This window comes from Gorilla gorilla, chromosome 19, assembly GCF_029281585.2.
Source record: "Gorilla gorilla gorilla isolate KB3781 chromosome 19, NHGRI_mGorGor1-v2.1_pri, whole genome shotgun sequence".
Taxonomy (NCBI): domain Eukaryota; kingdom Metazoa; phylum Chordata; class Mammalia; order Primates; family Hominidae; genus Gorilla; species Gorilla gorilla.
In genome coordinates this window covers 20,231,385-20,252,013 of record NC_073243.2, presented here as the reverse complement: position 1 = coordinate 20,252,013, position 20,629 = coordinate 20,231,385, and the positions used below count along the sequence as shown (strand labels likewise).

General features: G+C 51.3%; 2 protein-coding genes across 5 annotated transcripts in view; one reads left to right on the top strand and one right to left on the bottom strand.

Annotated features, from left to right (window-relative positions):
* Nucleotides 1-10,897: 10,897 nt before the first annotated feature.
* ZFP3 (ZFP3 zinc finger protein) overlaps nt 10,898-20,629 on the bottom strand; it is a 36,647-nt gene continuing 26,915 nt past the window's right edge. Inside the window, exons 3-5 of one of the 3 annotated variants that reach the window (XM_063700546.1) lie at nt 13,173-13,943; nt 11,722-11,894; nt 10,898-11,122 (exon numbers count right to left, since the gene is read on the bottom strand). The gene's annotated coding sequence lies outside the window, so the exon portion shown is untranslated. The remainder of the gene's footprint in view (nt 11,123-11,721; nt 11,895-13,172; nt 13,944-20,629) is intronic. The other 2 variants (XM_055367233.2, XM_055367232.2) reach the window with 2 other exon arrangements.
* On the top strand, nt 12,947-19,469 carry ZNF232 (zinc finger protein 232). Of its 2 annotated transcripts, none has more exons than XM_019013699.3 (4): nt 12,947-13,492; nt 15,422-15,896; nt 16,238-16,364; nt 18,699-19,469. In XM_019013699.3, the coding sequence occupies exons 1-4, from the start codon at nt 13,155-13,157 to the stop codon at nt 19,379-19,381; spliced, it is 1,623 nt and encodes a 540-aa protein (XP_018869244.2). In that variant the 5' UTR covers nt 12,947-13,154; the 3' UTR covers nt 19,382-19,469. The 2 variants fall into 2 exon arrangements, with proteins under 2 accessions (XP_018869244.2, XP_018869243.2); XM_019013698.3 differs by having other exon boundaries at nt 12,948-13,492; nt 18,672-19,469.

The window sequence follows — 20,629 nt, the reverse complement described above, 5'->3', positions numbered from 1 at the left end:
GTCACAGATCATCAGGCATTAGGTTCTCATAAGGAGCACGCAATCTAGATCCCTGGCATGCGCAGTTCACAGTAGGGTTCATGCTTCTGTGAGAATCTAACGGCACCACTCATCTGACAGGAGGCAGAGCTCATGCGGTAATGCGAGGGATGGAAGTGGCTGTTTCTACAGATGAAGCTTTGCTCACTGGCTGGCTGCTCACCTCCTGCTGTGTTGCCTGGTTCCTAACAGTTGGGTATCCCTCATTTACCCAGCAAGATAAATACATTATTATGTCAATTGAAATTATTCACCTTGAACCACCCAAAATTACCTTGCATACCTACACCCACCCAAGGGTCCCGCAGCACACTTTGGGAGCTGTAGATAGTAAGCCTGGAGCTCCGTGGAGCATTCCATCCCTTCCCCATCTGTGGGCTAACAGGCTGCGTTAGTTTCCTAGGGCTGTTTTACATTACCACAGACTGGGCACCTTCAACAACAGAATGTTACTGTCTCACAGTACTGGAGGTCATGAGTGTCAGTCCAAGATCAAGGTGTCACCAGGGTGGGTCCCTTCTGAGGCTGTGCAGGAAGGCTCTGTTCCAGGCCTGTCTCCTGATGCGTGGGTGGACGTCTTCTCCCTGTGACTCTTCATTAAGGGTGATTCTGGTGAGGACTCAGAAGAGGAGACTTGGACAGAATGTTGGTAGATAAATGTGTCAGTGGAAACCAGAGGGTAGACAGGAATCCATCCACGCCCAGGGCTTTCTGGGGACAGACCTGTCCAAGCAGCTGCCATTCCCAACCAAGTTCTGTTTCCAGAAAGCCAGGCAACAGCTGGGGCTGGGCCCTCTGGGATTTGTTTAGTGACCCGATTATGTGGGAGGCCTGGACTGGGTGGTTGGGTGGGGGGTGGTACTGCCCAACCTCATTGCATCACTCACTTCCCAGGCCCTGTCCTGGTTCTCAGCCACCCTGTCCCAGTGGGTGCTTCAGCCCACTCACTGACCAAGTGAGGGACTGACTCGAGATTACAGAGTGCTGTGTTTATGTGACCTGAGAGTATGTGTGCACAGACTGTGCCTGCAGTGTCCTCGTATAGTTGAGCATGTCCATGTCCTGCCCGTGGGTAGGCAGCCTGTCCACATATGCCTAGGAGTGTGACTCCGTGTCCTGGTAGGGTCCCCTGATTAGCTCTATGGGTGCATGTTTGTGCGTCTTGTTAGGGGTCCTTGTTAGGGGTATGGAAGATTCTGCCCTGGGTGTCCTTGATCACGTGTGTGTGTGTGTGTGTGTGTGTGTGTGTGTGTGCGCGCGTGCTTGCGCGCGAGCATGCATTAGGGGGTGTACTGTGTTAACAGCATCCTCAACCAACTCTGTATGTGTGCATATGTTTGTGTGTGTGTGCCTACAGGTGTGAGCCAGTGGATGCTTCCACTACGTGTCTGCACACGTGTGCGTGCACTTGCATTGTCCTTGCACACCTGCGTGTGTCCCGTGAGAGCGAACGAAGCCCAGCATGTGCTGGCACCTGCAGGAACGTGTGAGTGAGTATGCGTTCTGCGGGTCCCTGTCCTGCTGGCTCCCCGCTTGTCCCCGGGGAGTGCGCGCACGGGGTCCCAGGCCGGCGTGCCCCCCCGGTGTGAGTGCGAGTGAGTGTGGCCCCACGCAGCTCTCTCCGCTCTGCACTGCCTGGGCAGCCCGCACACTCACCCTGCGTGTTTGCTGCCGGGTGACGCGGGCTGGGCCGGCCCCCTGCCTGCCCACGCCTGGCACTCACTGGCGCTGGCCTTCACGGAGGCCCCGCCGCGCCACGCCACGCCACGCCACGCCGGGCCTGCTGAGCCGCCCCCGGGCCGGGGTCGCTCCGGGCCAGGCCGTGCCCGGGCGGGGAGGCGCTGCCTCTACCACTGCCCCACCGGCGGTGCGGGGAAAAGGCGACCATTTGTATCCAGGAGCATGTGGCCACCGACGTGTGCCCCAGCCCCACCCGCCCCATCCAGCAGATCTTTGGCTACTTCCCCCACTTCCCACGGGACCTGTCCCATGACGCCCCCGCACGCCCAGCCACTGCCAGCGCCGGCCGCTGCCGCCGCACCTCTGACGGCGCCCGCGACGACAAGGATGGGGCCCATCTCTTCGGAGCCTAAGGATCCAGCCCAGGTCCAGCCCTGCGCAGCCGCCCACCAAGCTGGCAGAGGACGAGCCGGACGCCCAAGGCTACGAGTGGACGATTGCAGTAAGTTTCCAACTCGCCGACTTCGCCCCCTCCACTGGCTCCGGCTTGGCGGTCCCCGGCTTCGGGGTGCTCTCGGTCCCTCCCCCTCGTGTCGTCGCGTTCTTCCTTGGCATAACCCCCCGCCGCGGGGCCACAGACCTCTAAGCGCTCAGTGCGCTCTCCGCGCCCTACCCACCGGCCCCGACCCCTCGCCCTACCGGCCCGGAGAGGTGGGAAGTTTGGGGATACCCGCTGCGGGTGTCCCATTTCCGGGGCTGGGCTCCGGGTGGGAGCTCAGGCGCGGGCAGCTGCTTTTGTTCCCGGGAAGGGCGGAGCTGTGTCCAGGGGAGACACGCGTTGCAGCCGGCAACGTTGCAGCTGCAACGCCGGCCGCTCCGGGAGGGCCCCGCAGCGGAGGGTTGGGGCTGGGTTGGGCTGGGGAGGGGGCCCAGGGCTGGGGCTGGTTCGGCCTCCCGGGTGGCGCGCGGGCCGAGGAACTAAGAGGACCGCCGGGCCGCTTGTCCTTTGGAAAAACCTTGATGGAAAAACCTTTTCGGGGAGCAAAAAGCTGCAACGTGTGACTAAGCATGGAGACTCCAGGACACTCCCAGCTCAAGGCCTGATCACCCTTCCCACCTGCAAACCCGACCACCACCCACCTTGCTCTTCACCCTGTGGCTGACGGTGTCACCACTCACACAGTCATCGGAACCAGAAATCCAGGGCCATCAATGACCACTCCTTCATGTGTTCACCCCACGCTTACTGAGTCCTGACTGCGAGTCACGCTTACCCTGAGATCCAGGCATCCAGTCCTGCTGTTTTGAGCTATAACCTCTCTTCTGCGTGCACCACCTTCCTTCCCCTGCCACCCCACCGACCCACCCTCCACCCCGCAGGACTTCTCTGGCCAGGCTCCCTGCTCCAGCCCCCTGACGCATCTCTCTGGCCCCACCCTGACCCCTCTGATCCATTTCTCCCTCTGCAGCCAGAGTGAATGTTCTAAAATATCTTGATGTTCATTCCCCTCTTCAGCTCCAAATCCCTCCATGGCTCCCCATTGCCTACGTGATCTAATCCAGACGCTTTAACTTGGCATTCAAGGCTCCTCAATCAGACTCCAGCCTGCATCGTTCAGTTTCACCTCTTGCAAACCCCCACAGGTTCCCACATTCACACCTCCTGAACTTCACTGGTGCTCAGACACCAACTTCTTCCTAGGTGAAGTGGGCCCCCAGCCTGCCCCAGCAGGTACCCGGGTGCACACTCACTGAGCGTCCTCAACCTCTAGCAAGTGGCTGTAGGTGGCGATCTCCTGCTCCAGCCGTGTCTTCACGTCCAGAAGGACCTGGTGCTCGTGGTCCCGGTGCTCCGCGTCGCAGCAGAGCTCGCACAGCTGCTGCTCCATGCTTCTGATGAGCCCCTGCAGCTGGGCCAGCTGGGTCCCGTAACACACCTCCAAGCAGGGGTCTATAAGGCTGGGCTCACCCTGGGGTGACAGGTACAGGGTGGGGAGGGGACAGAGGCCCTACCTTGCTGAGCTGGGATGGCTCAGGTTCTGCACAGAGATGTAGAGCTCCGTATCTCTATCCTGCCGCTCTGCAGGGCCTCTGTGTTGGTGGCCACCTCGCAGTTCAGCCCCTCTCTCTGGAAGGCAGAGTGGGCCACAGGGGTTTAAGGAGATTTTCAGAAGTGGGGCACAGGAAAGGGGCTGAGAACCATCCCCTAGCCCCTCCCTGGCCTCTATGGGGCCCCAAAGGCACCTGCACACAAAGACCCTCTGCACCCACGTTGGACCTTGGAGGAATTCAGCCTGCTCTGCGGTTGTTTGCATTTCTTACTCCTACCGAACTGCGGCACCTCAAAGACAGGCACTGGGTGTTATTCTTTTGCACCTGTTGCTGTCCCTAGGACACTGGAGACACTCAGCCTGTGCTTGCCAAGGGTATGCGTATGTACTCAGATACACACATCCTGTAAACAGCTGTGGTGGAAACCCAAGACCAGACTTGTAGAGACCTGGATCTATTTTGCAGGCCACAGTGAAGGGCTGTGTGAGCTTGAGTCCTCTCTGAGCCTCACATTTTACATCGAAATCATGAGGGGCTGGTCCAACTGGTTTCCAAAGTCCTTCCAAATGGGACAGCCTGTGGATCTGCCAGCGTTCCAGCTGCACCAGCATGCAGCACATGTGCCCACATGTGTGCACACCTGCTTACATATGGCCACCCACCATGCTGAAGAACCAGCCCTTGGCATCCTTGTAGCTCTTCTCCACCAGTTTCTTGTCCTGGTCATGCATCTCATTCAGGATCCAGCTCAGGTTCACTCCAGGCACAGTGTCCATCTTCACACTGACATCCTCATCCACCTGACCTCAAAGGGCCTTCATTTCCTGGGCAGAGAAGACAGCAGGAGCTCACCCAAGGCCATCCTGGGAAAAGACCCTGGGGCCTGCCTTCTTTCCCTCAGAGAGACAGGTACAGATGACAGACAGACAGACAGACACAGATAGGCCAACAGCTCCTCACCCTGAAGGTGGAGGTGGATATTGTCATTACTCAAACATACAGGGCTATGAATATCAGCAACCTCCCCCAACACACACTGTGACTCGGGACTGGACTTCACCCATCCCCAACAAGTGCTAAGCCCCGAGAGATGACAACCCCCCAGCACAGTGGAGGATGACCACAGGCGACCTCACTCACTGCCCTGACCTTGCCCCCACCACTGCCTTGCCCCCACCACCAACCCCACAGCACAGGCATGCAGAGAGCAACCCTACGTTGGTGTCACCGCGCCAGGCCCCATTAGCAAATGTTAATCTGCTGGAGGAAAGCAATTGTATAACCAGCCTCAAAGCCAGGGGGAAACACCTTCCGGGTGTCCTGCTTCTTGGGGAGTAGGCTCCCCCAGCTTAGAGCAGCACAGAACTCGGCTGAGAAGGAAGCCACAGGAGAGGGCATGCCGTAAGGCCTCCTGACTGCCCCGGCAGGACCTTGGATCTCTATCCTTGGGTTGAGCCTTGGAGTTCCTGGGACCTAGAACCTTCTGGAAAGGAGAGGCAGGAGAGGGGGCAGAGAGGTGGGGTGGATACAAGTCCGAGAGACCTGAAGGAGGGTCCCTGTGCAGCCGTAGATAAATCCCTTAACCTCTCTGAGCTTCAGTTTCTTCACGGGTCAAAAGGAAGAAAGAGTATCTTTCTCCCAGCTGTTTATCAGCTGAGATAATGGCTGTGAGTCACTTGTAGTGCTGGGCAGAAGTTCCTTGTTTTAATGACTATCACTATTATAATTAATTATAATAATTAGCATTGTGTGTTCTTACACTGAGTTACTCATTAGTTAGTTAACTGCAGTGAGCTGAGCCTCAAGGGACAAATGAAGTCTATTTGGGAAGAGGGGCTCCTCCAGGCCTCACCCAGGGTCCTCTGAGGGTCAGGGCTAGGCATCCATAAAAGATGGGAACTGGACTGGAAGCATGGCCCAGCCCAGGGGGGTTCTGGGCCCCAGCCTCGCTTGCTTCCAGGTGAATTTCTGCTGCATTGCCTGAGCTGACCTCACTTTAGTGGGGGCTGAAGGAGGACAAAAGAGTTAATTTTCAGATTATCAGGTAATTCATGAAATAAAAGCCCACCTATTCAAAGCTTTTATAGGTAGCAGAAGCTAATGTAGTAATGTCCAATTTGTAAACCTGAATTCCACAAAATAAAACCTACCTGTTAGGGAGCAGTCTACTTTAGAACTTTGAGAAAAGAGCCTAAATGATCAAAGTTTGCCTTCATAAGATTTTAAACAGCTAAAGAACCAAACTCCAAGAGGACCAAAACTGAGAAAAAGTCAGAGTCTGATAATCTCTTTGAGGAAGAGGGGTGATCGGAATGTGGCTTAGGAGAGGTTTCTTCATATAAATACTTGATAGTGATAGAGGCAAGACAGGAAGTTGAGAAATTCTAAGCAGATGTGGCAGGCCCCCAGTGAAACCCCATCTTTGAGCCGAAAAGCCTGAAACCCATAGCCCAAAGTGAGAACTTCTATTCCTGTTTGCTTACTCCCTCCTGATTGGTTCTTTCTGAATAATGTCTTCTTACCAAATGTTGCCTTTTCCAAAAATACCTATGGCTGCCCCACCCTCATCCTGTGCCTATAAAGACCCCAGACTCAGTCAGTAGATGAGAGAGATGGCCAGACTTTCGGGAAGAAATGGCCAGACTTTGGGGAGAAGATGACCTGCCCTTTCTACCCCCTCTCTAGCTCCCCTCTCCGCTGAGAGCCACTGTGATCACTCTGTAAAATCCTCCACCTTCACCATCCTTCAAGTGTTCCACACAACCTCATTCTTTTTGGATGCCAGACAAGAGCTTGGGACCCACCAAGTTTGGCTACCCAAAAGGCTGTCACACTCACCCTTTGCCCTCACCAGTGGCAGGTAGCCACCCCACGCAATGGGGCTAGGGGCCAGCTGAGCTGTTAACACACAGCCATCCTCAAACAGTGGCGCTAAGAGAGCACTGTAACACTCCCTCTGGGGATTTGGGATCACAGGCACCCCCACTTGGGCAGCACCGCAGACCCCAAATGGAGCTTGCTCCTGCAGCTGCCCAGAGCAGCCAGCTAGATCCTGCAGTCGTTTTCTCATGCCTGGTCTGGTCACAGGCCCCGCAAAGAGCTTGCTCATGCTGGTGCCTGTAGTGGCCAGCCAGATCCTGCACTTGCTCATTCACCTGCACACTCCTGCAAGAGGTTGAGCACAGTGGGCTGAGTAAACAGGGCACCCCTGTCTCGAGTCCCACGAAGGAATCAAGGAAAAAAATCCTGTATCAATAGGAAATAAGACTGTCACTACCATCCCTGAGGGAGGGAGCACATGACTATGGTAGAATAAGTGAATGCTAGCCAGTAATCTGCCAATATAGTCCACTTGTCTTGATTTTTTTTTTTTTTTTTTTTTTGAGATGGAGTCCCACTCTGTTGCCCAGGCTAGAGTGCAGTGGCATGATCTCGGCCCACTTCAATCTCCGCCTCCCAGGTTCAAGTGATTCTCCTGCCTCAGCCTCCTGAGGAGCTGGGAGGAGCTGGGACTACAGGTGCATGCCAGTACACCCAGCTAACACCATGTTAGCCAGCCTGGTCTTAAACTCCTGGTGATCTGCCTGCCTTGGCCTCCCAAAGTCCTGGGATTACAGGTGTGAGCCACCCCACCAGGCCTCACTTGTCTTGATTTTTAACACCCTTAGAGTGAGGCCACCATCATCTCTTGCTTGTACTATTATCGCAGCCTCCTAACATGCCTCCCTGATTCCAACCCTTCTCTACAGGGCAGCTGGAATGTTCTTCCTTCAGAACAAATCTGATAGTGCCACCCCCCTCTCTAAATTTCCACAGTGATTTCCCACTAACTTCAGCCTGAAGTCCAAAGTCCTTATTGTGACATATATATTCTGATGCGACCCCATTTATTCACTTGTGCTGTAAATATTTATTGAGCTTTTTTTGTTTTTTGAGACGGAGTCTCGCTCTGTCGCCCAGGCTGGAGTGCAGTGGTGCAATCTCAGCTCACTGCAACCTTTGCCTCCCGGGTTCAAGTGATTCTCCTGCCTCAGCCTCCTGAGTAGCTGGGATTACAGGTGTGTGCCTCCACACCCGGCTAATTTTTGTATTTTTTGTAGAGAGGGGGTTTCACCATGTTGGTCAGGCTGGTCTCAAACTCCTGACCTCATGATCCACCCGCCTCGGCCTCCCAAAGTGCTGGGATTAGAGGCGTGAGCCCCCTCGCCCAGCCTTATCGAGCTTTTAATATGTGTTAAGCAGCGGGTGCTACAAAGCAGGGTGAGCATAAATGGACAAGTCTCTGGCCTGATGGAGCTTATAATTGTAGAAGAGAAACTAATTAGAATCATTAGTAAAGTTGCAACCATAAGTGCCAAAAAGGAGAGGCATATGATACTACAGCGGGGAGTCTCACCTAGTTGGGGAAGGCTTTCTGCAAAGTACTTACCTTTCCTTCCTATTATTTACCCATGAACTCTCTGCAGTTCCCGAAGAACGTAGGCACCGCCCTCTTGCCCTGTGGCCTTTCCACGAGCTGCTCCCTCTGTGAAGATTGCTCCCTCCGTACCTAGCTCCATCACTTTTTAGTACTTGCTATGTGTTGGGTACCGTGATAAGCACTTAACATCAATTTTCTCTTGTATTTACCTCAGTGAATGCAACTGTTAACCCTGTTTTATAAATAAGAAACTACGCTCTAGAAAGGCAAATTGGCCCAAAGACTCACAACTAGTAAGTGAAGAAACGAATTCAAATTCCGGTCGGCCCGACTCGAAAGCGGTCTTGGCGGTACAGTCTTGGGTCTCCCAGTTCCTTCCTGTTCAGGCCTCACGTATCTGCCCGCCTTTCCTGACAGACCCCTGGTGAGGGTCTAGTGCCTCCACGGGCCACGGCCATCGTAAGGCAGCAACTGTAACTTGTCGCCCGCCCCACTAGGCTGAGCTCTTCCCGGACAGGCACTGGCCTTTTCCCTTTTTGGTCGGCTCAGTGACTCCAGGTAGACGCCCCTCAGACACCACACGAGACGGCGGCTCACATGGGCCAGAAGTGTTTCCCCTCTCCCCCAGCGGCTTGTCTAGGAAAACATGAGGACTCGGTTCGACTCGATGGTGCGGGCCCAAGCCCCGGGAAGCCGGGAGTGGTGAGGCGGCCCCCGGGAGCGGGGCCGGGAGTGGTGAGGCGGGCCGCCCGGAGTGGGGCCGGGAGTGGTGAGGCGGGCCCCCGGGAGCGGGGCCGGGAGTGGTGAGGCGGGCCGCCCGGAGCGGGGCCGGGAGTGGCGTCGAGCAGAGAGCCCGCAGGCGGGAAGTCCTCTCAATGAGCATCTCGAGCGCTGCCCGCGGCCCCTCCTGACTACTAGTTGGGGCGGGAATAGCATGGGCGCGGCCGCCAAGGTAGCGCCGAGTGAGGGGAAGACTGATGGGCGCCTGGAGACGAGCTCCCACAGCGGCCACGCATTTGGAGCTGGGCGTCGGGGCCCGCCCGTCCCGCCGAGCCGCTAGCTGTCCCCTCTGCCTGGTCTCCGTGCCTTGCGCCCCTTTGTGCCGTCCAGCCCTACAGCTTTGAGGCCCTTTCGGCGCACGCACCCCGCCCCGATCCCCCGGCGCTATCCCAGCCTTGACGGCCGGGGAGGCTTTCCCTAGCCCGGCGCCTCGAGGACCGCCTCAGTGGCCAGAGGCGGCGCGGGGTGCGCCCGGGCTGTGTCCCCGGGAGGCTGGACCGCCAGTCCGCGCATGAGGCCATCTGCGAGGCACGAGTGCAGGAGAGTGAAGGAGACCGGGGCTTGCTGAGTAAGGACCTCCTTCAGTGACTGGAAGGTTATTCATGGGGCCTTCTGACACTCTAAAAACGAAATTTCTCCGGGGTTTGATGAGTATCAGGGTGGTGGCTTCTTGAGTTTTGAGCAGGCATCACAAATCAATCCCTCTGGAATATAGAACTGCCTCTGTTCCGTTTTGGGTTTTGTGTGTGTGTGTGTTTTTGGAGACGGAGTCTTGCTCTGTTGCCCAAGCCGGAGTGCAGTGGCGCCATCTCGGCTCACTGTAACCTCCGCCTCCCGGGTTAAAGCTATTGTCCTGCCTCAGCCTCCCGAGTAGCTGGGATTACAGGTGCCCACCACCACGCCAGGCTAATTTTGTATTTTTAGTAGAGAGAGGGTTTTACCATGTTGGCCAGGCTGGTCTTGAACTCCTGACCTCAGGTGATCCACTGGCCTCGGCCTCGCAAAGTGCTGGAATTACAGGCACGACCCACCACATCCGGCCCTCTGTTCCTTGTTTTGAAATAACTCAATTAAAAGTCAGAGGCTCACTGGCCACATCTCCTTCCACCCACCCACCGCCCCACCCCCCAAAAGATGCCTCTAGCAAATAAAATGAGACATCCTGATGCCTTCCTGGCTCGTTCCAGAATTTTTAGCTTTGACTTTTGACGTGAGGTCCTTCTACCTAAAGTCCCCACCCTCGCATCAGCCCCCAGTTTTCCTCTGTCTTAGCTTGGGCTGCCGTAACAAAATACCGTAGACTGGATGCCAGACAACAGAAATTTATTTTCTCAGTTTTGGAGGCTTGCAAGGCTGTGACGAGGGCCCAACATGGTCAGGTTCTGGTGAGAGCTCCCCGGCTGCCTTCTCACAGGGTCCTCACATGGCAGAGAGAGAGGGACCCAAAGCCCTCTGGTGTCTTTTTTGTTTGTTATTTTTTGAGACGGAGTCTCACACTGCTGCCAGGCTGGAGTGCAGTGGCCCGATCTCGGCTCACTGCAACCTCCACCTCCCAGGTTCAAGTAATTCTCCTGCCCCAGCCTCCCAATTAGCTGGGATTACAGGCACCCACCACCACACCCGGCTAATTTTTGTATTTTTAGTAGAGAGGGGCTTTCACCATGCTGGCCAGGCTGGTCTCGAACTCCTGAGCCCAGCTGATCCACCCACCTCGGTTTCCCAAAGTGCTGGGATTACAGGCGTGAGCCACTGCGCCTGGCCAGAACTCAGTCCTTACAGAACATCAGAGAATCCATACAAGGTGAGAGAGAGGCCTTATAAATGCACTGGGTGTGGGAAAGATTTGAAGGGGAGCTCACAACTTATTCAGCATCAAAGAATTCACAGTGGAAAGAAACTTTATGAATGCAATGAATGTTCAAAGACTTGTAATCAGAGCTCACACTTTATTCGACATCATAGAATTCATAGTGGAGAAAAGCCCTATGAATGTGACAAGCATGGGAAAGCCTTCAGATGGAGCTCAGACCTTGTGAGGCATCTGGAAATTCATATTGGAGATAAAGTTTTGGAATGTAGTGAGCGTGGAAGAATTTTCAATCAGAACTCAGGTCTAATGCAGCACCAAAGAAACCATACAGAATCATAACCCTAGGAAGACAGTAATGATAAAGATGTCAGTATGTACATATAGGAAGAGAGAAGGAGAGTCTGTTTTTGTCATAACTATTTGGAAAATTGTAAGCTTCCTAAGAGCAATTTTCATCTGATTCAGTGTATAGTACTTAGTCTCAGGTCATGTGCAGATATGTCCTTCCCAAATGCTTACCACAAGATAAATCAGAAATCTTGACTGGAATAAGCTTCTAGTTCCTTTGCTTTATCATCAGAGGTTCCACACCACAGGAAAATCTTGTAAATGGTGGAAGCTGCATAAAGCACCATCATCATCACAAAATGGTGTCCTTGTGTGTCCTGTTTAGCAGCACCGAGAATCTAATAGCTTTCCCCTTGTCTTTTTTTCCTTACTATGAATTGTGCCAGGGGAACAGTAAAATGGGTATGATATCCTGAACTCTAGGGTGGATGTCTTTCTGGGACAGAATCTAATCCAAAAGTCTGCAAATGGACTTGAGGTTTTCACATTAGTATAAATGTCAATATGTAGTTTAGGGAATTTGCCTTATTCCTCCATTCCTAGCAAAATTAGATACAGAAGCAGCTAATTAAATCAGGAAAAGGAAACTGACAGTAAGTCATAGGACCCATTGTCTTCTCTCATGTAAAAGTAGAAGTTGTGATTCAATCTGTTCTGTAGGATTTAAAAGTATAATGGCACATTGAAGTTTGACATACTGAAATTCAGGCTCTGTCAATTTCACCTCTGTAACCTTTATTGTTTCTGAGTCTTGAGTTTTCTCATCTGTAAAATCAAGATAATGACATTAATACAATCCCTTGTGGAGCAACTGTGAAGACTAAATGAGACAATTTCATTAAGTTCCTGGCATAGTTCTAGACACGTAGTAGACATTCAACAAATGATAACTATTTTTATCCATAGCTCCTACGTGCAGTAATTATCAATGGCACTTTGAAGGAAAAAAGATAATATATCCCCCAGCCATGGGCGTGTTAATGCGCATTTTCAAGGATACTATATCTTGGAGAAACAAATTTAATAATCTGAGAATCTGAGAACTGTTACTATGGTACTACACAGTTGAACAACAATTTTTCTTGGAGAGACTAGGATTAAGCTATTTTATAAAAGTATTGAGAGACTGGATCAATCAATATCCTGCAAATTTGATAGTGAGATAAATTTATTTTTAATTAATTTTTTTTTTTTTTTTTTGAGACGGAGTCTCGCTCTGTCGCCCAGGCTAGAGTGCAGTGGCACAATCTCAGCTTATTGCAACCTCTGCCTCCCGGGTTCAAACGATTCTCCTGCCTCCTGAGTAGTGGGGACTACAGGTGCCCGCCACCACGCCCGGCTAACCTTTTTGTATTTTTAATAGAGACAGGGTTTCACCATGTTGGCCACCATGTCTCAAAAAAAAATAAAAAATAATCGGCCGGGCGCCTGTAAACCCAGCACTTTGGGAGGCCGAGACGGGCGGATCACGAGGTCAGGAGATCGAGACCATCCTGGCTAATATGGTGAAACGCCGTCTCTCCTACCAAAAAAAAAAAAAAAAAAATTAGCCGGGCGTGGTGGCGGGCGCCTGTAGTCCCAGCTACTCAGGAGGCTGAGGCAGGAGAACGGCGTGAACCCGGGAGGCGGAGCTTGCAGTGAGCCAAGATCGCGCCACTGCACTCCAGCCTGGGCAACAGAGCAAGACTCCGTCTCAAATAAATAAATAAAATAAAAAATAACAACAAAAAAACACCAACCCCTATTTCCCCCATCGCAATAAAATTAACCTTAGAATTCTTTTTTCTCCTCCCCTCCCCCTACGCCCCAGGAATTTTATAGGCTAGTGGTTGGGGAATATTTTTTCGTGGAAGGGACCGTCTTCCTTAGCTGTGGCCCTCTCATCAGGTCTGGGAAGAGGTAATTGGAAAATAGAACTCATGGAGAAGTGTTACCACAGGCCATGGACAAGGCCAGAATTTCCCTGACATCTGTCCGCCAGCACCGCCCTCCAGGTACAATTCCACAAGAGACCCCCCAAACTTCATGAAGTCACCCGCTTACAAGGGCTCACTCTCCACCTGCGCAAGGACTGCAATTCCCAGGGGCCTCCAGGGCACCCGGCCGCTCCAGTCCAGTCGTGCAGGCGGCGCGCTCTTCCTCGCTCCGCTCAAGTCCAGGAACCGGTTCCCGGGCTCCCAGCCTCTCGGCAGCGACCACGCGCCTGGGCCAAAGTCCGCGAACGGAAGCCGGCGGCGAGGAGGATTCTGGGAGTTGGAGGCCGAGGCTGCGACCTGCGCAGGCGCAAACCTGCAGCTGGGGGTGTGGGCTGTAAGTGGCGCGATTCGCGGCAGCGCCCCGATGGAACCTCCTGGTCCTGTGAGGTGAGTGTTGGCGGCGGCTTCCCCGAGGTCCACCTCGCGGCTTGGCTTTTGCCCGTCCCGCAGGCAGCGGCGGCTCTGCAGTGAGCAGGCCTGGCAGGCAGCTCCGCGGTTGTGTGTGGAGATTGCCCACGGTGCCCGCGCTCCGCTACCCGCGTTGCGTCGCGTCACGTGCCGTGGAGGGGGGTCTTGATGTTCCTCTTCTCTTTTCTCGAGACCCCTGGGTAGGGAGTGAAGGGTGGGAAGGGGAGTTGTACCTGGCCTGGACGACAGCCCCCTCCCCGGGCGGGCACCTGCCCGAGGCCGGGGTAGAGAAGTTTTGCTGGGGCCAGCGCCGCCGGGCATCACCCTGGGAGACGCGAGCTCCGCGTTTTTCCTCGCGCCTCCTTTGTCTTAGGCCAGCGGTCCCCCTTTGTGCTCCTTTCGTGGCCTCTGATGCGTTCCACCTCCTTCCCTGTGTGAAAGGAAAATAAAATCTCAGGACCCCAAACTTACTATGACAAAGGGAAAAGTTAAGCTTGGAAACTGAGTCACGGAAAAAACTGCTTTTCCTTTTGTTCCTAAACCGATAGCTGCAAGATAGAAAGCAACATATGCCCCCAGGTGGCCTCCCTCACCCTGGCAATGGAAATGAACAGCCGAGCTTCACCGGACAAGACTAGAAATCGTTCCTCCACCCACCCAGAAACAAAGCGTATTTGACTTCTTCCTCTACTGTATGTCTACCTTATCTTGTGTAAAATGCAGATTTACTGAGCACGAGACAAATTCATAATTGACTTCCTCTTTTCACGTGCAACATGTGGATTCAGCGAGCTCTAATCAAATCCTCACAAGAATGTGGCCGCTTATCTCACCACATACCCTCCCTCTTCTCTCCTCCTTCTCCTCCTGCCAGCTTTCTCCCCATTAAATTGAAGCCCTCAAAACCCTCTTTGGTAAAAGTGCGGGCCACGGATCCTACTGTGGCTTGTGTGTCTTTTTCCTGGGTGCATCCTCAACCTTAGCAAAATAACTCCTAAATTGGTTGAGACCTATCTCAGATGCTTTTTTGGTTTACACCTGTTAGATTTCCTTGACGCAGGCCACTGTACCCGAGACTTGTTCATAGCTGCCCCTTAATAGGGCTTTGGCATTTGAATGAAATCCAGCTCCTTAAAGGGGACTTATATTTTTCTTTTGCTGTAGCTACTACTTCAGAAATTTTTGAAAGCAGGGAGGAGCCATCTCAGAGGAGGCTGCCTCCCCAACACATTCCACCTTGCACTGAAAGCTGTTCGGCTCTGGGCTCTGCATCTGGAAACTTGGGTTTTGCTTCAAACTTATTTCTTCCAATAGTCATTTCTTCCCATAGGCCCCCAGAACTTTTTTTTTCTTGATACATTTTTCCTGTTAATGGCATTTAATTAGTTGTATTATAGAAAACCACTTTACATCCCCGTTTCTACCACAATGCAAGTTTCTCAAAAACATTGACTTAGTGCAGCAGAATTCTGGGGAGGGGTGGAAGAAAAAGCGGGACTACAGGGCATAGGACAGGGTTTGGCTTTTTGTAGTGTTGAGTATATGTATATGTTTAATGAATGAAAAAAGAAGAGGAGGATGGGTGCGGTGGTTCATGCCTGTAATCCTACCACTTTGGGAGGCCGAGGCGGGTGGGTCACCTGAGGTCAGGAGTTCAAGACCAGCCTGGCCAATATGGCAAAACCCCGTCCCTACTAAAAATACAAAAAAATTAGCTGGATGTGGTGGCAGGCGCCTGTAATCCCAGCTACTTGGGAGGCTGAGTAGGAGAATCGCTAGAACCCCGGGGGTGGAGGTTGCAGTGAGCTGAGATCATGTCACTGCACTCCAGCCTGGGTAACAGAGAAAGACTCTGTCTTAAAAAAAAAAAAAAAAAAAAAAGAGGAATGATTTCTTCTTATGTTACAGGGGGCCCTTGCAAGATTCCAGCTGGTATGAGCCTTCTGCAGAGCTAGTGCAGACTAGGATGGCTGTATCACTAACAGCAGCTGAAACTCTGGCCCTTCAGGGTACACAGGGACAAGAGAAGATGATGATGATGGGACCAAAGGAAGAGGAACAGTCTTGTGAGTATGAGACCAGGCTACCTGGGAACCACTCTACCAGTCAAGAGATCTTCCGCCAACGCTTCAGGCATCTCCGCTACCAGGAGACTCCTGGTCCCTGGGAGGCCTTGAGCCAACTACGAGTACTCTGCTGTGAGTGGCTGAGGCCAGAGAAGCACACGAAGGAGCAGATCCTGGAGTTCCTGGTGCTGGAACAATTCTTGACCATCCTGCCTGAGGAGCTCCAATCCTGGGTGCGGGGACATCACCCTAAGAGTGGAGAGGAGGCTGTGACTGTGCTGGAGGATTTAGAGAAAGGACTTGAACCAGAGCCGCAGGTGGGAAGGGGGATTTGGTCTGTTATGGGAGCCAGATTGATGACCTTCAGGCTGGACCGAGGGGCAGCTGTAGGGGGAGGTGCCAAGTTCAAACCTCTCTTGGGCCAGGTAGAGCAGTTAGTATGTGTTTCTGTGTCTGTCTTTTCTGCCCTCGAGCCCTGAATGAGAAAGAGACTCTAGCTCCTCTTCTTCCCTTGTGCTGACTCTGAGGAGGCTCTCTAAAGTCTCCTTGGAAGCTTTGGTCCAAGGAGGGTCACATCTGCAAGTGTCCAGGCAGGGGACAGAAACCACACTAGTAATTTGAAGAAAATTTAAACTGAGTGGTGCCTGATCACCTCCAGGTCCCAGGCCCTGCACATGGACCTGCACAGGAAGAGCCATGGGAGAAGAAGGAATCTCTGGGAGCAGCCCAGGAAGCACTGAGCATCCAGCTCCAGCCTAAGGAGACCCAGCCTTTCCCAAAGAGTGGTGAGGAGCAGGATTCTGTGGGGAGGGAGAGGAGAAAGAGGGACTATAAAGGGCACAGTACCTAGTACCTGTAAAGGGTAAATAGTAGTAGGTGCTTAAATGTTTGGTATCATCACAGCCTTACTATTCTTATCTCTTAGGTGAGAGACTTTGCCTGTTTCGTCACTCGTAAAATTAGGAGTAAGAATAAACTACCTCATAAGATAGCTCTGAGGATTAAGCTGAACTTGGGTCTTATCTGGATATAAAGCCTGACCAGCATCTCTTAACTTTAGAGAGCCCTAAATCAGGACCAGGAAATAGCTCATTCACTTATGCCTTATCATCTCCACTGCACTTAACTCCTAGTCTATAATAACTCTGCCCTGAGCTAGAGGCCAGCCTTGAGATCCTTTTTTTTTTTTTTTAAACTCCCTGAGGCCTCACAAAACACTTTTTAAGCCATAAAGCACTCCTATGTGAGATACAGCCTGTCATCACGTTTACCACCTCTTCCTCACGTAAACAGCCCTATCTGAAACTCTCTTATGTGTGCCCTCACCTTCTACCCTTCAGATTCACTACAGAAACTTCCTTCTTGGCCTGCATACATACCTGCAAACAACCTCTCCTCTCTCCCAGCGGCAAACACTAGACTTAGAGCCTCAGGGGCGTGAACTCTCCTTGTTGACCTCTGTAGCCTCGTGACCGTATTGTGAATATGCGGCTAACCAAGAAGAGTCTACTTGATATTTGCTTTTACACCATAACTGCCCCCCCATCACTATCACCAAACCAAGGCATTTGAAAAATCAAATTCTTCTTAGTTACAAAATGGGAAAAAATAGAAATGGAGATTAATTAGACTGTGTCCCAAAAGTATGTTTCTACTTCTTAGCTCTTCTTTCTTCCTTGCCTTTTTTCCAGACTTTTACTTGTCTCCTTTACTTCTGTTTAGTAAGCCTCTATTCATTTATCAATTTTATTATTTTACTTTCAAAAAGAAGCTAGCTATTGTGTGATTTTTTTTTTATATATAGCAAGCATATTTCAGATTTTTTTAACCACAGCATTTAACCTGAAAAAATGAATTTTTAAAAAATCAAATGATCTTGGCTGGGCACGGTGGCTCACGCCTATAATCCCAGCACTTTGGGAGGCTGAAGCAGGCGGATCACTTGGGTCAGGAGTTCAAGACCAGCCTGGCCAACATGGTGAAACCCTGTCTCTACTAAAAATTCAAAAATTAGCCAGGTGTGGTACGCACCTGTAATCCCAGCTACTGGGGAGGCTGAGGCACGAGAATCACTTGAACCAGGGAAGCAGAGGTTGCAGTGAGCCAAGATCATGCCACTACACTCCAGCCTGGGCAACAGAGCAAGACCCTGTCAAAAAAAAAAAAGTCAAATGACCTTGAGTTATCTTAAAGCAATTGGTTTCTGTTCTCCTTAGGCTATAGGGAGCATTACAACAGATAAAACTTAAAATGTGCTATGGACATTTAAAAACAAAAAGGCAACACACTCTTTTTTTTTTTTTTTTTTTCCTTTTTGAGATGGGGTCTCGCTCCTGCCTCAGCCTCCTGAGTAGCTGGGACTACAGGCGCCCGCCACCATGCCTGGCTAATTTTCTGTATTTTTAGTAGAGACGGGGTTTCACCATGTTGGCCCCGCTGGTCTCGAACTCCTGACCTCGTGATCCGCCCGCCCTGGCCTCCCAAAGTGCTGGGGTTACAGGTGTGAGCCACCACGCCCGGCAACACACTCTTTTTCCCTTTTTAAGGAAGAGAAAGGCAGAGAGCACCAAGCAGATAGGAGGCAGGGAGCTGGAAGTCCTCCCTTTGATAAAGGAGGCAGTTAGTTGAGAGTCCTCTAAAGAGGCTATAGATTGATGCAGCTGGGAAACGGATGGGAAGAGGTGAAGGTTGCAGAGCCATGAAGGGCACAGTTTTTTTTGCCTTTAGAAACCTCCCTTTTCCTTAACCCTAATGATTCTTTCATGTTTTTCCCTTTCTTCACAACATCATTCCCTGATTCCTTGAAAATATGAAAAATCCTAAAAAGACCATGCATTGTAATTGCTTTCATTTTTTCAATAAAACTTCTTTAGTGTTTCATTATGGAGAAATTAGGGGAAAAAAAGCAGATAAATGGGAGAAATTAAAAAGAAGAAACCCTCTCTGTATAGTCCCATCACCAAGAGATAACTGTTGGCAATATCCAGTAAATATTCTTCGAATGTTTGTCATATATATAGTAGTTTTTAAGCATTTGTTTTCATTCCAGAAATATACATTTTAATCTAAGTGTCATTTCTTCATACATCCAGAACAGGTATATTTACATTTTCTGTCAGTTGTTACAGAAGATGGCCCAGAGCCCAAGGACAAAGGATCATTGCCACAACCACCCATTACTGAAGTGGAATCACAGGTGTTCTCAGAAAAACTTGCTACTGACACCTCTACATTTGAAGTTACCTCTGAGGGTACCTTAGAACTGCAGCAGAGAAATCCCAAAGCGGAGAGACTGAGGTGGTCCCCTGCCCAGGAGAAAAGTTTCAGGCAGATGGTTGTCATCCATAAGGAAATTCCCACAGGGAAGAAAGACCATGAATGTAGTGAATGTGGTAAAACCTTCATTTATAACTCACATCTTGTTGTCCACCAGAGAGTTCATTCTGGAGAGAAACCCTATAAGTGTAGTGACTGTGGGAAAACTTTCAAACAGAGCTCAAACCTCGGTCAGCATCAGAGAATTCATACAGGAGAGAAACCCTTCGAATGTAATGAATGTGGGAAGGCCTTCAGATGGGGTGCTCATCTTGTTCAGCATCAGAGGATTCACTCAGGAGAGAAGCCCTATGAGTGTAATGAGTGTGGGAAGGCCTTTAGTCAAAGCTCATACCTAAGTCAGCATCGGAGAATTCACAGTGGAGAGAAACCTTTTATATGTAAAGAATGTGGGAAAGCTTATGGATGGTGCTCAGAGCTTATTAGACATCGGAGAGTTCATGCCAGAAAAGAGCCTTCCCATTGAATTGAAGGGGAGAACGTCTCCAGACACAATTCTACATCGGTCTAATCTACTTTAGGACTGGATCCCATAAAAGTTATAAGTTCCTTAAGATTTTTCCTGTGTCTTTCTTGATTTAGGAAAAACTGTTTACTTAGTTCTGCCTGTAGATCATCCCTTCATGTCCTCTGGTGAAGATACTGATACTAATTAGGATGCTTTGGCTGCAAGTAGTAGCCAAGTTGTTTTGCTTCTCCTTTCCAGCATGATCTGCCTAGTTTGCCCACCAATAATGTCTACTTCATTAGAATTTTGTTGTTGTTGTTGTTGTTTGAGACGGAGTCTTGCTCTGTCGCCAGGCTAGAGTGCAGTGGCACGATCTCAGTTCACTGCAACCTCCACCTCCCGGGTTTAGCAGTCCTCCTGCCTCAGCCTCCCAAGTAGCTGGGACTACAGGCATGTGCCACCATGCCCAGCTGATTTTTTATATTTTTAGTAGAGACGGGGTTTCACCATGTTGGTCAGGCTGTTCTCGATCTCTTGACCTCGTGATCTGCCCACCTCTGCCTCCCAAAGTGCTGGGATTACAGGCCTGAGCCACCATGCCTGGCTACTTTATTAGAATTTTTTTTTTTTTTTTTTTGGAGATGGAGTCTCGCTCTGTAGCCCAGGCTGGAGTACAGTGGCATGATCTCGGCTCACTGCAAGCTCCGCCTCCCGGGTTTACGCCATTCTCCCACCTCAGCCTCCCAAGTAGCTGGGACTACAGGCGCGTGCCACCACGCGTGGCTAATTTTTTTGTATTTTTAGTAGAGACGGGTTTCACCGTGTTAGCCAGGATGGTCTTGACCTGACCTCATGATCCGCCCGCCTCGGCCTCCCAAAGTGCTGGCATTACAGACGTGAGCCACCGCGCCCAGCCTTCGTTAGAATTTTTCACCTGGCACTGAGCAGCTGCTCGGGAAGTGTTAGTTATATTTGTATTTATTGTGAATGGGTCTTTCGTCTGGCTCCCTTTTTTTTTTTTTTTTTTTTTTTTTTGGTAGAGATGGAGTCTTACTATGTTGCCCAGGCTGGTGCCAAACTCCTGGCCTCAAGCAGTCCTGCCGCCTTGGCCTTCCAAAGTATAGGGATTACAGGCATGAACTGCAGTGCCTGACCAGTTCCGGCCCTTTCTCAGACCCAAACTAGTCTGCTGGCTCAGACAGGGTCACATCTGCCAGCGTCCAGGCAGGGGACAAAAACCACACTAGTAATTTGAAGAAAATTTAA